This window comes from Carassius gibelio, chromosome A15, assembly GCF_023724105.1.
Source record: "Carassius gibelio isolate Cgi1373 ecotype wild population from Czech Republic chromosome A15, carGib1.2-hapl.c, whole genome shotgun sequence".
In the NCBI taxonomy this organism is placed as follows: domain Eukaryota; kingdom Metazoa; phylum Chordata; class Actinopteri; order Cypriniformes; family Cyprinidae; genus Carassius; species Carassius gibelio.
The window spans coordinates 11,727,230-11,743,940 of NC_068385.1; the positions used below are offsets into that span (position 1 = coordinate 11,727,230).

At 36.9% G+C, this 16,711-nt stretch overlaps 1 protein-coding gene across 1 annotated transcript; it reads right to left on the reverse strand.

The window, feature by feature from the left end:
- Window positions 1-531: 531 nt before the first annotated feature.
- Window positions 532-15,444, reverse strand: LOC128029201 (carboxypeptidase D). The gene is made up of 21 exons (XM_052616821.1): window positions 14,689-15,444; window positions 13,622-13,869; window positions 10,371-10,513; window positions 10,087-10,256; window positions 9,139-9,515; window positions 8,848-9,039; window positions 8,004-8,171; window positions 7,816-7,925; window positions 7,601-7,706; window positions 7,287-7,429; window positions 7,027-7,196; window positions 6,547-6,849; window positions 5,884-6,079; window positions 5,416-5,551; window positions 5,155-5,301; window positions 4,965-5,060; window positions 4,811-4,875; window positions 4,000-4,131; window positions 3,730-3,915; window positions 2,466-2,568; window positions 532-2,351 (listed from the first exon to the last, which is right to left on the reverse strand). Exons 1-21 carry the CDS (start codon window positions 15,348-15,350, stop codon window positions 2,125-2,127), a joined length of 4,080 nt encoding a protein of 1,359 aa, XP_052472781.1. The 5' UTR covers window positions 15,351-15,444; the 3' UTR covers window positions 532-2,124.
- Between the last annotated feature and the right edge of the window lie 1,267 nt (window positions 15,445-16,711).

A 16,711-nucleotide genomic window follows, 5' to 3' on the forward strand; every position in this document is an offset into this window, starting at 1 on the left:
TAATAATATATATTATGGAAATTTGATGTAACACAAACACACAATAAAAATGCACAAGTGGCGATATAGATTTACATTAAGAATTCAAAACATATATATTTAAATATATACATACACATAATTTTTCATAAATTACTATATAATACATGATTCAGTTTATTATATATATATATATATATATATATATATATATGTGTGTGTGTGTGTGTGTGTGTTTATTATTTATATTGGTTCTAGGATATTGAAAAATACTCATTCCTGCTGTAAATTGTTTGGTCATATCTGTGTTCTTGAATTCATGGTTTTGAGTTCCCAATTTCCTCTTGTATATATATATATATATATATATATATATATATATATTTACATACATACATACATACATACATACACACACACACACACACTTGTATGTGTATATATATATATATATATATATAGACTGAGAATTGGAAAGTGCATAACTCCCATTAAAATACTATGCAGCTACATAAAAAAATGCTTATATAAAAGAAAAACACTCATCAAATATTTAGAACAAAGTTTCGTCTTTATTTACATCTTATTACACACCATATATTTTTTAATACACAAAAACAAGTGTATCTGTGCAGTTCTTTCACTCTTGATAGAAATTGCACTTGTGTCATTTACATACAGTTGGCAACAATTTGATATCTACAATCATTGTTGTATAAAAAGAAAAACAAAACATCAGCACAAACATAGAAAAGTTATACATATTTGTTCAAACACACCCAGAAATTTACATTCAAGCATGACAAATCAACATCAAGCCAAAATAAATTAAATTTTTCTTGACAAATAGGATCAATGACATAATTTTCCCACTCATTAGCATTTGACTTGTATGAATGTTCAGTCTGGCACAGGATGATGAATTATAAAGAAAAATCTGTCCTATTTAGTTTTAATATTGTGTTTGCTTTTCTTTTAGAGAGTAGAACAAAGAATGATTCAAAAAATGATTGATACATTTCTCAGAAAGAAGTACTCGGAGGTGTTCTGCTGCTTTCAGATTGCACAGTAACACTACATTGCCTCAATGTGTCACACAATCAAAGCCTCATCCTGGCGTGGAGGAAACATACTGCTGTGCTTTAATGCATCTGGACATTTTTTATTTGCATAAACTAAGAGAACAAGCTATATGCATGCTTCCAAATGATCACCAATAATTTTTTTTTGGAAGAGAAGATGTAGGATGCAGATATTGATTAGAAACCGATGCCTAAATATACACAATACTTGGTTTTAATTAGTCTCCTGAATTAAATAAGTAAATATATAAACTACATGAAAAAAAGTTTTGATAGCATCTTTTTGGGATCGGTGAGCAAAATAAACGTTTCATTGGATGGCTGTTAAAACAAAAATAAATACATTATTTTTTAAGAGTGCACAGTAAAACAGAAGAATCTAGACACACTGATTACACACAATCATGTCCATGCGGAGTTATTATTAATGTTTCACCATATCCCTGAACGTCAAAATAACAGAAGATAAATGGGAAGGCATGAGTGAGCATGTTTGTTTGCTACGTATCTAATGTGTCACCTTGCTTAAATGTAAATATATCTATATTTAAGACAGAATATGAAATGATTAGTCCACTGCACTGGCTGTGTAACTGCAAATAGCAACAAGAAACACTGTAGTGTGTGATTCATAAACTTGGAATTGATTCTCAGATGGATTGTTTCCTGACTTTGACCCGTGTCCACTGAAAAAAGGGGAGCAAGATTCCATTTACTCTACAAAATCATCATCCTCACAACAGCAGCATCCATGCAACCTCTAATCTAACAAGGCACAGTGTTTCATAATCCTGTTGAGATGGATTCTAGCAGTTCGGTTTCCTTTTTAAAGATTATAAAGACCCAGATAACTAAGCAGGCTGGCTGAGAGCAGTGGTTAATTGCATACACTCCGGTGCAAAATGCTCGCCTGATTTCAACAGGGCATTAAAGTGCATCCCACGGTGATTCTCGTGTTTCGACAGATTGGACATTTATTCTGCTGGCCGTTGAGCCCCCTCTACTGGCCCTGCAGGCAGTTTGGACAGACTCAGGGGGAGGAGAGGGAGCAAGCAGGAAGGTCTCAAAGTTTGTTGGTGTATAGCGTATCTTCGTCACTTTCGCTCTCATCTTGAAATTCGTGGCTCAGGAGAGACTTTTTGGAGCCCATAGACATGAGGCGAATCTCGTCTTCATAGTCGTCCCGTTCCTGTCGCAGCCGATGGAATCCGTCTTTTTGTCTGTTTGACTTGGCTGAGCAGACGCACCAGATGATGCAGGCTGTCACGATCAGGGCCGTCATTGCGGCAGCTAGGCATTGAATAATGTGCATATTAATGTAGCAATTAAAAATGGTTGGTTTCGGTCTGCAAAAACAATCAATATAGCGTACTTATTAGTACTTCATTGTTTTGATATGCCTACCTGCACTTGCCACTACTAACTCTCTTGGAAGGCCAAATATATCATTCTCCATGTCAAACTCAATAATAAGTGAACTCGCTGCTTCAAATGGCGACACAGACACCTGAAAAGAGCAACAGTGATAAAAAAAGTGCATAGATCGCATAGATAAAATAAAATGTATAATATATAAGACAATTACACTATTCATTATTATACATTTCAATTAAACTTAAATGGTAAATTCACCCAAAAATGAAAATTAGCCCATAAATTACTCCCCTGAAGTTATCCTAGGTGTGTATGACTTTCTTCTTTCAGACGAATCAGAGTTATTTAAAAAGTTGTCTTTGATCTTCCAAGCTGTTTGATGCCACTCAGTTATGTCGCACTGTAATCCTCCAACATTCTTCTTTACGAATCCTCATTTTGTACTTCTAATTAGTGACCGTTGTTTTGTTTTGATCTCTCCGCTGCATTTCCGCATGTGTCAATTCTGAACGGCGCGTATGCAAAGCTGACCTCATACGTCATTCCCCCGGAACTGCTGTGTTTACAACTGTGAGCACAAGCTAGATTAAAGTGTTTATTGCGTTTTAAATATGGATATTTTTCTTACAAAAACGCATCGATCCACTACAGGAGGCCTTTATTCACCCACTGGAGCCGTGTGAGACACTTTTTTTAGTGAATGAGCTTTTTATTAAACTTCTAAAGGACCGATCCCATGCAACACCCGCCGAGTGCCATTAAACAGCTTGAAAGATAAAAAGACAATTTTTTTAATAACTCTGAATTCGTCTGAAAGAAGAAAGTCATATAACATAGGATGACTTCAGGGGAGTAATTTATGGCTTAATTAAAATTTTTGGCAGAACTAACCCTTTAATGTTCCCCTTTATATTAATACAGTATTATTTTCTGCACAATAAGGTGCACCTGATTATAAGGCGCACCTTCAATGAATGGCCTATTTTAGAACGGTTTTCATATATAGGGCGCATAGAATAGAAGATACAGCAGTCAAACGTTTGACTGGGTTTGCGTCATTCATCCACTAGATGGAGCTGTGCTAAAGGGAATGTCAACAATTTGACAGAGCGCCTTGATCCATATATAAGGCCTCCGGATTATAAGGCGCACTGTCGTTTTTTGAGAAAATTAAAGGCTTTTAAGTGCGCCTTATAGTGCGGAAAATACGGTAATTTTTAAAAAATAGTTAAACATTATACTCATTATTATCCTGTTTAAATAAACAAAATGTATAAAAAAAAAAACCCCTCACCTTCTGGGACTGTTGCTGGTAGCCGTCAGCCACCACTTCAATGTTGTGTAAACCAGGGGCCAGAAGGGCGTGGAAATATCCTCCCTCACTGGTGAAGACTCGAACACCACCATTCAGTACTATTATAGCGCCCACGATGGGCTTACCGCTCTTATCCTTGACCACCCCACGGATCCCTTTATGCACCTAGAACAGAAGAACGAGCTTCAGTAAAGGAAGAGCTGAGATGCAGTGGAGGGTGATGAACAGAGAGGAGGACAACAGACTGACCTCAACCAGCATGCTCAGAAGAGACTTCCTGTTCTCAGCCCAAAGCGTGGGCAGCATATCAGCCGGTGGGAACAGGCAGCAGCTGGTGTAGACAGTGATCTCGGGACAGTGACCAAAGTCCACACTGAAGTCCTACAACATGGAGAGGAAGCAATCAGAGAAAAATGATTAGGAGGAATTAAGATTTTATAAATTATAGTGAACTAGTGGTTCATGACCAAAAATGGGCTCCAGGTCTGTTCTGATTGTACTACAGAGAGAAGTAAAAAACCATGCTAAATGCATAAAATTTAGAATAAAAAAAATATAGTAAATGTTTTGCCAATGTTTTGACATCCAAAGCTGTGTGTCCAGTTTATGGTATTCAATTTATGGTATTTTTGCACAAATTAATCAGTTACTCTGTAGGAGCTAGCTAAATTAGACAGAAACACTACCCTTCAAAAGTGTGGGGTCAGTGAGATTTATTTATTTTTAAAGAAATACTCTTTTTCAGCAAGGAAGCATTTAACTGATCAAAAGTCAAAATAAAGACATTTATAATGTTACAAATGTAACAGATTTTTAATGCTTCTATTTAAAAAAAATGCTGTTTGAACTTGCTAGTTCTATTAGAAATTATCATGGTTTCCACAAGTTTATCAAACAGTACAAACATTTTCAACATTGATAATAAAAATGTTTTATTGAGCGCCAAAGCTGTATATTAGGATGATTTCTGAAGGATCATGTGACACTGAAGACTGAAGCAATGACTGCTGAAAATTCAGCTTTACTATCATATATGCAGAATATCAAGTATGTAATCTACCTTCATGCTTCCCATGTGACTGTGCCATTCTGCTGCTCGAATGACACCATTAGGGATGGTGCCCACTGGAGGGAGACAGGGAGAAAGACAGGAATAATTTATAACACCAACCTAAAAATCAAACTTGAAGTATGAATGGAAGAAACCAGCATACTCTGGCTGTCTGGACATCCGGTCTCGCCCGATTGTATTTTGGGATGGTGGTTGGCATACATAGTGGCCAAATATCTCAGCGTATCTGCGTTTTCAACTGAAATTGAGAAGCAAAGAAAAAAAAAACTAAATCAGGACACCGATGCAATAAAAGTGTGATTTCCTAAAGCAGTAGATGAATCAAAGCATACCAGATTGCACTGGTTTGTCATATGGGTAGGTGACCAAAACGGAGCCTCCATCCAGAGCCACGGAGAGTGTGAAGCCTCTTTCCTGTATCAGATCCATAACAGCACGTGTCTCTGGCTGAGGTTCTGCAGCACGCTGAGATGCATTACCTACAGAATAACACATACTGTAAATGGTCAGCAATCCTGCACACAAAGCAGCAGCATGCTGGCATTGACACACATATTAGTGAAATGTGAGGTATTATTTGAACTCAATCCCACCGAAGAAGTCACTGTCAAGGTCCTTGCCGTTGACATTGGTCATGCCTACAGTGGAGGTGCAGTTTTTCTCTTTTGCCAATTCACGCCCATCTGGGTTGATGCTGGGCAGGATAACAATCCTGGTCTCATTGATGAGCTAAAGATAGGAGAGAGAAAACATGTGAGTAAGATTTTTGGGCTAAACATATAATGCAATGCAATACAATGATCGAGATGAACAAGTAATGCTCCTCAAAACTCTGATGGATTATATTTGATGTTCACATTTAAACATCATTGTTCTAAAAAAACGATTTATGGATAATCAAGTAAACCTGAATTGCTTTAGTGTATCAGGTGTTTATTTTGAAATATCACTACCAGTATTTGTTATTTTTAGGTTTACTTTATACAAAACACTAAAAAGACATGACCTGATCATACGGTAACCATCACTGGCGTCACTTTTGCACAAGAAAATCAACTCACCCTTGTGATGGCTGCGTTCTTTCCGTAGTTAATACAGAGACTGGCAGCAAACTCCAGAAGCAGCTCAGTCCCTACTGGGGCGTTTCCATGTATACCTGCCACAAACCGGATCTTAGGCTCAGACGGTTCCTGGACTGTAGGGTTGTTGGAGATCTCCAGAGCCCAGATGTTTCTGATCTCCACACTCTGACCAAGACTTCATAGGGGAGAAAAAAAATAATTATCACATTACTGCAACAGTTGAGCTGCTCAATAGTGATGATACAAACCATGATACATTTTTTCAGGATTTTTGGTGAAAGTTCAAAAGAACACCATTTCTTTAAAAACTGTTTTTTTTTTTTCTTAAATCTGAACAGTACTGTATTTCCTTCTCTTGGTGACCTTAAACTTGGCTCAGCACGAGCTATAATTTCCAAAAATAACTTCTGGGACTTAGCAACAGCGACACAAATAGCACAGTTTACACAGTAGCTTCATTGTGTACTGAATGCAGAGGTATTAATCTCTGTCATTCCAAAAAATCCTTTGCCCTCCAGGCTTTACAGCCACAGAAACACACAGGATTCAGTTCAGGCTTGTCTGCAGAGATCAGATCAGATAAACTGACTATTACTAATCTAACATGCCACACTTTGGTGTGATGCGTTTAGATGGCTGTACCTCTGAAGTGAGGTAATTTTTGGGAAGTTCAGGGTGAGGCCGCGCAGGAACTCGGAAACCTCGCTGTACCCTCGATAACGGAAGCTGCTCTGGGTGTGAGTGTCCTTGATCAGCTTGTCCAGACCAGATTCTCCTGACAGCTGCTTGATGAGGCTCCGGAACTCCTTCAAACTGGGATCCAGAACTGGGGTGGTATCTTCACTCATCTGCCCATTCATGTTACTGTGAATCCGGGTCAATGTGAAATTAACAATCTCCACTCCATCCTCAGGCACTATGACAAGGGTGCTAACTGAGGAGTAGCTGAAAAGATTGAAGAAAAATTGTGAGCAAATACAGTCTTGTGCAAAAAGGAAAAAATAAAATGAATATTCATGGTGTATGTATACATATATATGTAGTTGATCACAACTTATTGAATGGCCTTATGTTGTAGATTAGTTTGGGGCCACTATCAGTTCAGGAAATTCACAAAAATACCCTTGGGCAGAGGCAGTCAGATGGTATTTTCCTGGGACGAGTAGGCGCCAGTAGTCCCCTGCAACGCTGGATCTGATGGGGTGATTAACTGTATCCACAGTGATCGTAGCATTGGGGATGCCAGATCCATCTTTGCTGTCGATTACCATTCCCTTTACTCCACGGTGAACCTGGGCATCCAAAAAAAATGTATTGGAAACAGTTTGTAGCAAGATAGAGATGAAAAAATAAATGCAAAAGTAGCAGTCAGAGTGTCTGACCTGACGGATGAACTGCAGTAGTGATCTGCGGTTTTGTTCCCAGTACTTGGGTAGATCTGCTGCTGGTGGGTATTTGAAACAGCCCAGTTCAATGGTCACCTCAAAGCAGTTAGTGTTGACATAGTTCCAGTCCTGCATCCCTCCTGAGGGATAAGCAGATAATGCACTTATTTTTATCTTTTTTTTCTGGATATTATTTTGAGATGACAATATCAACAAAAGAAAAGTAAGCAGTTTGTCAGGTGTGTACGTCAACATTCAAAGTTTCCATTTCTAGTTATTCATAATTTTCTTCCCACAAACTTGGTGCTCACCGTGGACATTGTACCATTTAGCACCGTTGGTGATGCCATCTTTAAACTGTTCTTGATTTGAAGCCCCCTCCATACAAGAGTGACCATCATACATTTTAGGGTTTTCCTTAAAAAGAAAAACAGAGAATGTTTTACAGACTGTTGATTTGGCGTTTAATGATCAAATATGCTTAACATCGTTTGTTATCACAGAAAACAGAAAGCCAGGTGTTCACCCGTGAATAGGCAAGAGCCACCATCCTGAACACGTCATCATCTGAGGACTTGCTGTATCTGCTCACATTGTCTGGATTATCGTCAAACGGATAATTCACCACCAAAGAGCCTGATGGAGAACGAGAGGTTATCTGTCTGTGTTTAACGTGCACCAAATCAAACAGAACCATTTCAGATCAGGACCTACCTCCATGAAGGTTGGCAGACAACACAAACGGGTAGCTCAGGGCCCAGTTCATAACAGCAAGGGTCTCTGGCTGCCTGGGATCCGTGACAAAGTTGAACCGGTCAGGAAAGTTACGGTTCAGGTCATAGTTGTTAGAGTTGTTACGGCCCTGGATGCCACCGTCGTCTCCTGCACAATAGAGAGTATTTTCATAACACTACATTCATAATAATAATAATGATTAAGAAAAATTTGAATTTGTAAAATAAATATTGACATTAAATTAATAATTTATTCTTATGATGAAGATTATTACTGTTATTAATACAATATTTTATTATTATTATGAATAATAATAATAATGAACACATAATAGGTAAAAATTGATAGCCTGAATGCACTGTACATTGCTTTGGATAAAAGCGTCTGATAAATGCACAAATTTAATTTTAATTTAATTTTTAATTTATTATTATGAATAACAATACTACTACTACTAATAATAATAATGTGTTGGAATCATGCTTTTGTAGTTATTGTCCCACTCAGACAATACATTTTAATAATAAACTATAATAGCAAAGGAATACTTTTAATATTGATATGGATAATTTACTGTTGTTACTGTTATTCTCTATATTATTATTATTATTAATAATAATAATCATAATAATAATAATAATAATAATAATAATAATAATAATAATAATAATAATAATAATAATAATAATAATAATGTATTATTATATAACATTTATTGAAAAAAAATCTATGCTGAACAAAGAGAGATGCATTTAACAGCAAGTAAATCATAATTCATAAAATGTTTATAATGAACTGTATTTCAGAGTTGGCAAGGCCTTACCCTCTTGGGACACTTCGTATCCATCCGGGTTCATTGAAGGCATGATGTGGATACGTGTGGAGTTGATGAGCTGGGTGACCTCAGGGTCAGTGCCATAGTTGCGACAAAGGTATTCGATGAGGTTGAGGAGCAGCTCCCGACCAACCACTTCATTGCCGTGCATGTTACCAATATACTTAAACTCCGGTTCACCTGGTGAGGAACGACGGGATTAGTTCACTTCAAAAGCCATTTGACTTTTAAAGATAGGATCTTTACACACGTGTAAATGAAGAAGACGGTGGGAAGTACCTAACTCGTGGTCACCAGGATTGTCAGAGATCTCCATGACCCACAGGAGACGTCCCTGCACGGACTTGCCTATGGAATACAGCCGTGTGATGGAGGGGTAATCAGAGCTGAACTTCTGCAGAAACAGCTCCATGTCATTGTAGTGGTGATGTCGGAAGTCCTCGGGCTGGACTGTAACCCTGGAGTCCTTCTCTTCATCTGCTGCTTTGTCGACACCGGTGCTGCCGCTGCTGTCTGTGCTGGCGCTGGTTTCAGTGGGGGAGTCTGGGATTGAGGGGGTGGCTGGATTCTCACCATTCTCAGCTTCAAGGGTGATGTTCAGCACAGCTGCTTTTCCCTCAGTCACCTCCACCCCAGCCACGGACATGGGAATGTAACTGCATGAGCACAAAGATTGACATTAAACACACAGAAGGAAAACTTAAACATACAACACAAGTCTCTGAGAATATGGTCAATTAAGAAAATAAGAATAATAAAAACAGCCACCAACAGGGATGGGTATTTACACTGATTTCCTCATTAGATTCCACCTCATAAGCTCTTGGTTCAATTCTATTTAAATTAAATTTGGGGACATTTCCACAAATATTTCCATATTTCCTCATATTATATTGGTTATACTGTCCACTTTGCATGCATGTGAAATAAATTCTCTCTCTGGTTGCGCTGAATTGTTTAGATTCACTAAAAAAGAATCATAAAGGTCATTGGTTTGTGAATCTGACTACATTGGTCATGCTATATGTTTTTGATACACTACAAATAACTGGTTCATTAGAGTCATTTCTTCATGAATCTAACTAAACAAGTAATTCTGTATGTTTTCGGATTCACTAAAAAAAGAATCAGCTCAAGGGAGTCATGCATTTATAAATCTGGCAACATTAATCATGCTGTATTAGATCTGTATCTATAGTTTTCCTCATACATATGTAGCATACGTACCCCGGGGCTAAAACGGTGATGTTGTAGGTGCCAGGTAACAGCAGGCGATAGTAGTCACCAAAGCGTGAAGTGCTCACATTGTGCTTAATGCCAGCAACCATTATCACAGCATCTGCTAGAGGGGCATCATTCCTGGCTGCTCTGACAAAGCCACGCACACCGATATGAATCTGAACACATACATAACAACAAGGCAGAAACTCTCAAAAAAAAAATGCACTCACATTCTTAGAGTTTAAAAACTCTGCATGCATGTCATTGCTTGCACATCTGAGTTCTACTACCTTCTCCATGTAGGCCAGCAGGGCCTCCCGATTGTTGTCCCATTCTGTTTTGAGTTGAGTTGAGGGTGGGTACTTGCAGCAGCTGAGCTCCATAGTGATTTCCAAACAGCCCCCCTTCAGGTAATTGAAATCCTGCATACCCCCTGCATGGAAAGAAAGGACAAACTGTGTACCAAAGGCATGGTATGAATTGACATAGTGAGGTTGTCACGGCTTAACTGTAAGAATCTGCAAACAGGAGGACCATCATAATACAAACAGTCTTTCAGAAGGTACGAGTTCAAGAATGTTTGACTAGTTGCTAATGTTAGGACAATGCTTTAAAATATAACTCTAACCCATTTGAAGACTGATTTCTGAATACAAAGAGCTGACAGATATAGGTTAGGACACGCATTGGTCACGTCTGTCGTCTGGTCACACAAAGTGTGCAACTGCACATTTGCTGACGCTCCTTCAAATGCCAAGCTTGTGTGTGCCGAAACTCATAAAACACTTCTAACCCTTCAAACAAAATGTATTTAGCAATATATACTTTAGATACAAAAGAAACCAAAGAAGTTTGGGGCTGATAAGATTTTTTTTATTTTTTTATGTTTTTGAAAGAAATTAGCCTATGCTCTCATGCTCACTAATCCTGCATTTATTTGATCAAAAATACAGTCATTTGAAATATATAAAAATACTGTATTTTTGTATCTGAAATACCAATCTTTTAGAACAAATGAAATGTTTTTACGGTCACTTTTGATCATTTTAATGCATCCTTGCTGAATAAAAGTATTCATTTCTATAAAAAAAAAACATACAATTATAACCATTGCAGATTACATGAAACAGATTAATGTAATGTTGACCAAATCGTCAAAAAACACAAACAACTAATGCTAACTCAAAATTGCAATTCGCAGTTAAGTGTGTGTTCTTGAACGCTTGAAAAGGTCTCGATTGTGAAAGATGTGGACTTCTGCTTTTTGCAAAACTGACTTTCACAATTGGTCAATATAAATGCAGTAACAAGAATTCAGAAGGCTGAGCTCATGCAATGTCATTTCAAAGTAAAAAGTCTGTCCAAACTAAAATGTCCAAATTTGCTTTCAAAGCTAATCTTTTAGTAAGAGAACAATAAGTAAACCACATGCTGGTAAAAAAAAAAATGTATAGCCTGAATGCACTGTAAATCACTTTGGATAAAAGTGTCTGCTAAATTGATAAATGTGACTGTTTCTTTATCTTAAAGCATCTTAAAACTGTATTTTAAGACTAGACGTCTCTGGCCCATGTTTCCGGTCTCACCATAATAACTGACACTGTATGCTACCAGTCTAGCATGTTGTCAGAAGGTGTCCTAACGCTAACATCCTTAATAACAGTTATTCTGAATTTCTCAGCAGTTACACAGAAAACAAACAAATGTGGGGGAATCCTGATCAGTCCTAAAAGGAACATCCTGTTTTAGCACATCCATCTTTATATATGATTATACAAAAGAAAAAGATAAGGTTAAACTTTCACATTAAAATGAGCACAGTTTCTTAATAAACTGAAATAACTATCCTTCAATCTGGGCTACTGACCTGCCAAAACGTTGCCAGCATCTTATGTTTGAAATGTCTTATCTTCCCAGGATTAACTTTGGGAACATAAGAATGTCTCCCTAGATAGAGCTGGGATTGTCATAAAATGATTGAATATTAACTTTAAACACGCAGCTGGTGGTCTGTAAATTTTTAAACCGTGTTGGATACGGTCTCAGAGACAGGATTCAGGTCGCCGAACAGGCTTTGAGGCTGGTGACTTGCTAGCATGGTACAATACCAGTTTCTAAACAGGAAAAACTATACAAAAAGAATTTAAACTTAAAAAGGAAGAAACTTAAACTGGTTCACTTGTTCATTAAAATAAAGCTGAAATCAAATAAAATAATTTTATAATAATTGTAGAATATTTATAATATTAGATGAAACTTTAGAATTGAAATACAGATTAAACCAAATAAAAAAAAATATATATATTTTTTGAATCACTAAAGCTTAAATCGAAAATAAAATGAATACTTAATAGTCCAGTGTAACTCAAATATGTTTTTTTCCTCGTCATGACGTATTTTTGGACTGATGTGACTTATACTTAGGTGCGACTTATAGTCAGAAAAATTCAGTAATCAATACTTAAATAACACTGCTCTTATGATCGCTGTATGACTCAACCTCCATGTCAAAGATACCAGTTAAACGTTATAAGGTCAACACACATCATTAAACAAACAACTAAAGATCGGGTGATATTTGCATGAGAATTATGCACTGAATGGAAAAAACCACCAAAAAGAGCGTCATATTTAATTTTGAGATTGATTATGTCATAATTTCTGGCGGTTTTGAACGTCACCACCACCACATGGTGACTTTCGGTCCTTGGAGCATCAGTGCTCAATATTCAGGAGAGATTAGGCGTTCACAAAGCAGGTTCTCCTTTTGTAAACAGCAATAAACCATATGTCACAGCTTCATCAAAGCTGAGAAAATCATCCCCAAATGCATGAAGTGTGATTTGTTCACCAGGAGACTGGCTGAGCAAGTCTTAAAATACATGATAGATCTGACCTGCAAGCTTCAAGGAACATTGTGGATCAGATTTCTGCTGTTTGACGCTGATGGTTGAGAATACGGACAATAGAGCCTGAGGTTACAAACTGGTGCGTAATCAGAGAACACCAGAACAGTAAGATTACAGTCCAGGCATTGGATTACTTGCAGGACTATGGTCTTTCTAACTAGTACTTTTTGCGAGCATAATAAACATTCCCAAAAAACCAAAGCAATTTCATTTACATCATTTTTCAATTTTAAACTTTCCTAAACTGTAATGTGGCTGCTATTGATACCAATGTTTGCAGTGCATGACTGAATGGTGTTTGTTTACGCAACTCATTATCACAACCCCACCACCCACATCTAGGAAATCTGTGGAGGAATGTTCTGAGTAAAGAAGGATGTGGGCGGAGCCAAAAAGACGGTTCCACTGAACAGAATGAAGTCTATGAGAAATGACCCCCTACTTGACCACTGAAGTGAAGTTAATCACTCATACAACAAGCACATCTTCATCTCTTTGGAAACAAGAGTTTTAAGCCCTTATGAAAATTAGCATGACTGCTAGAAACTCAGTGGGTAAAATTGGGATAAACCGGACAAAGGAAAAGGGAGGGATTTAAAGCATGGTTAAGAGATAAAATATTGCCAACATACCTGCCACATCATACCACTTTGCTCCATTTGTGATGCCATTCTCAAACCTCTCATTTTTGTTTTCAATACACATTGGCTGCCCGGTTTTCATAACAGGGTTATTCTCTGCATAAACCCGTGCCAAGTATCTGAAGAGTGCATCATCAGGAGATTTGCTATAGGTGCCCTCAGAATTATGGGACTCAGAGTCATCAAAAGGATAACTGGCCACCACGGTCCCACCATGCAGATTCCCAGAGAGCACAAATCTGGAACAGAAAATCAGAGAAAATCAGAAATCTTACAATTGCACCATCTACTTCACAAAAATTATTAAGATTTTATAGACACTCGCAGATGATAAGACGAAAAGAACATGAAAAATACATATGTTAGAGATTAATTTAAAAAAAAATCCATTTTATAAAAAAATAAAATAAAAATCATTATTATTATTATTATTATTTGGAAAAATGAAAAATTGTAGAGCTGGTTTAGAAAAAATTATATTATTATTTTTTTCATAATTTCCATGATTTATCTTTTTTCCCCACTGGATTATTATTTATTAATAATAATAATATTAATAATATTTTTGTGCAATTTCTATGAAGTGTTACTCCTTTAATCACAAACAACTGTCCAAGTCATGGAAATCACTAGTCTTCAAGGATACACATTTTTCTAATTCTAATTTCATGAGAATAATAATAATACTTGACTTATACTTGACTAATACTTTAATATTTTGATTATTATTATTGTTACAGTACCACTTTACAACATAGTTTAATACAACATTTATTAATACATTTTTGAAAACATAAATATTATTTATTGGACCTAACAATGAACAGTTGTATTTTTATTACTAATGTTAACAAAGTTTTTAGTTCATGTATCAGTTATTGTGCAGTTTTTTCAGCATTATTATTATTATTATTCAGAATTTTTATATATATATATATAATTTCCATGACTTTTTCAGGCAAGACTCCCAGATTCTTGCATCCTCTTGTGTTTCTGAACATGCTGGCAGGTTTCTAGTTGGATCTTCTGGAAGGTCTGTCACAAAGTTAGGTTCTTACTTGTTCTGCAGGATCCACCTCATGACAGCAGTGACTTCAGGGATGTCTTCTGCTTTCACTTGTATCTCTTCAAACTGGTCTGGGAAACTTCTATTGAGGTCTTGGTTTTTGGCATTGTTCCGACCCTCATCTTTGCCCGTACAATCCCCCTCCTCAGACTTCTCAAATCCGTCGGGGTTCATGCTCGGCATGATATAAACATCAGTGCTGTCGAGCAGCTCAGTGACCCTCGGGTCTTCTCCGTACTTATCCAGCAGATACTCCAGCAAATAGATCAGAACCTGTCGGGACACGGTCTCGTCTCCGTGCATGTTGCCCACGTACTTGAATTTGGGTTTTCCCGGTATATCATCATCATGTGGGTCCTTGGTGATTCTCATCACCCAAAGCTCCCTGCTTTCAACGGATCTGCCGATGCTGGTCAGATTTGCGATGTTTGCGTATTTCTGGGCGAGACCTTTGAGAAGGTCAGTAAGTTGGTCGTAATTGTAGTATTTGCTGTAAGTCTCTGGCTCCAGCTCGTCTAGAGCAACTGAGTTGATCGAGCTGATGTACACAACAAGCAGAGAGAAAGCCAAGAGCGAGAGTTTATGCCATGAACACAGACTGTTTCCCCTTTCTCCTGACATGTTGCCTTGCCTAAGGCACCTTGACCTACACATGAAATCCTAAAATTTGTCCGCCTTTCTTTAGCCTGACGTCGGGGGTATTTTTAGTAGGAACTTCCTGCTAACGCTTTAACAAAGGGTGGAGTTTCCATTACAGTCGGAATTTCAAAATAAAAGTCACGTCTACAAATTACCGTCTTGTCTGCTATAAAAAAGGAGCACACTGGTGTCTTTAACGTATTTTAATCACTAGAAATTAGTTGGTGTGTTTTGGAAAATGGTATTTGGTTTTATTGATGGTCTATCAAGTGCAAATAATTATCAGCTTGATATCTTTGTGTAAAATATATAACTATAACTAAGTTACATGACATGACTGTAAATTAAGGGCAATAGCTATAACACATATTTTGTGCATGGACCCGTGGTTTTAATAAATAATAACAAGTTTGAAAAATAGCAGCTTTGTCATCATTATAGCAGAAGCAGATGGAAATAGACTGGAATTCGGGTGACCAGTGTTGGGAAACTCTGTAACGGCAAAGTGTTGTTTTCAGTACTAGGAGGGTCCATACATTCAAACAAGTTACTAAAATAATTATACATGAAAAAATCTTCAGGGATCCCACTCTTTTTAACCAGTGAATTGAATATATTTAACCAATAAATGTTTAAGACATTTCCAGTCATTTCTGATTTACAGAATAAAGACTTAAGATAATGTTTTGTTTGTTTTTAAATAACCCATTAAAATATTTTATAGCCTGGCTAACTAGAAAAATTTATATTCATTATAAAGACATGCATTCAATTTAATGACTTTTCTGAGTCTAGAAATCATTTATTATCCTTATATCCAGGTTTTCCAGGACCTCGGGAACAGTGGTTCTTCACAAACATTGTTAAAATAATAAACATTTTAAGGCCCCCTGGTGGTGAACCACTGCTACAGAGGGCCTTAGTGGGCCCTAGACAAGATTCCTGGTTAACCTGCACTATACAATGCAGAACTTTAAAATTTTCTTACTGCACTGAACACTTTGTTAAATGTTATAGCAGAATTTGAATAAAAAAAAAAAAATAATAATAATAAAAAAAAATATATATATAGACACACACAAACACTCACTCCTATGTACTAATCTTCAACTGACAGATCCCTTGAAAGTACTAAAACCACTGATCTATAATATAGATCAGTGCCTAAAACCTAAGATCTGGAACTGAGAAAACAACATTGGACGGTCCAAATCCTACTTGCCAAAAGCACATTTTTATTTCTTCCTACCTCATAAAACATTATTTCTCTAACTTTGCAAGGTAAATGTTTCACTACCAAGCATTTTGTTTCATGAAGGAAAATAACATAAAATGTAGAGATAAAGGAGAAAGGCAAACATTTTGAGTGCAGAAGA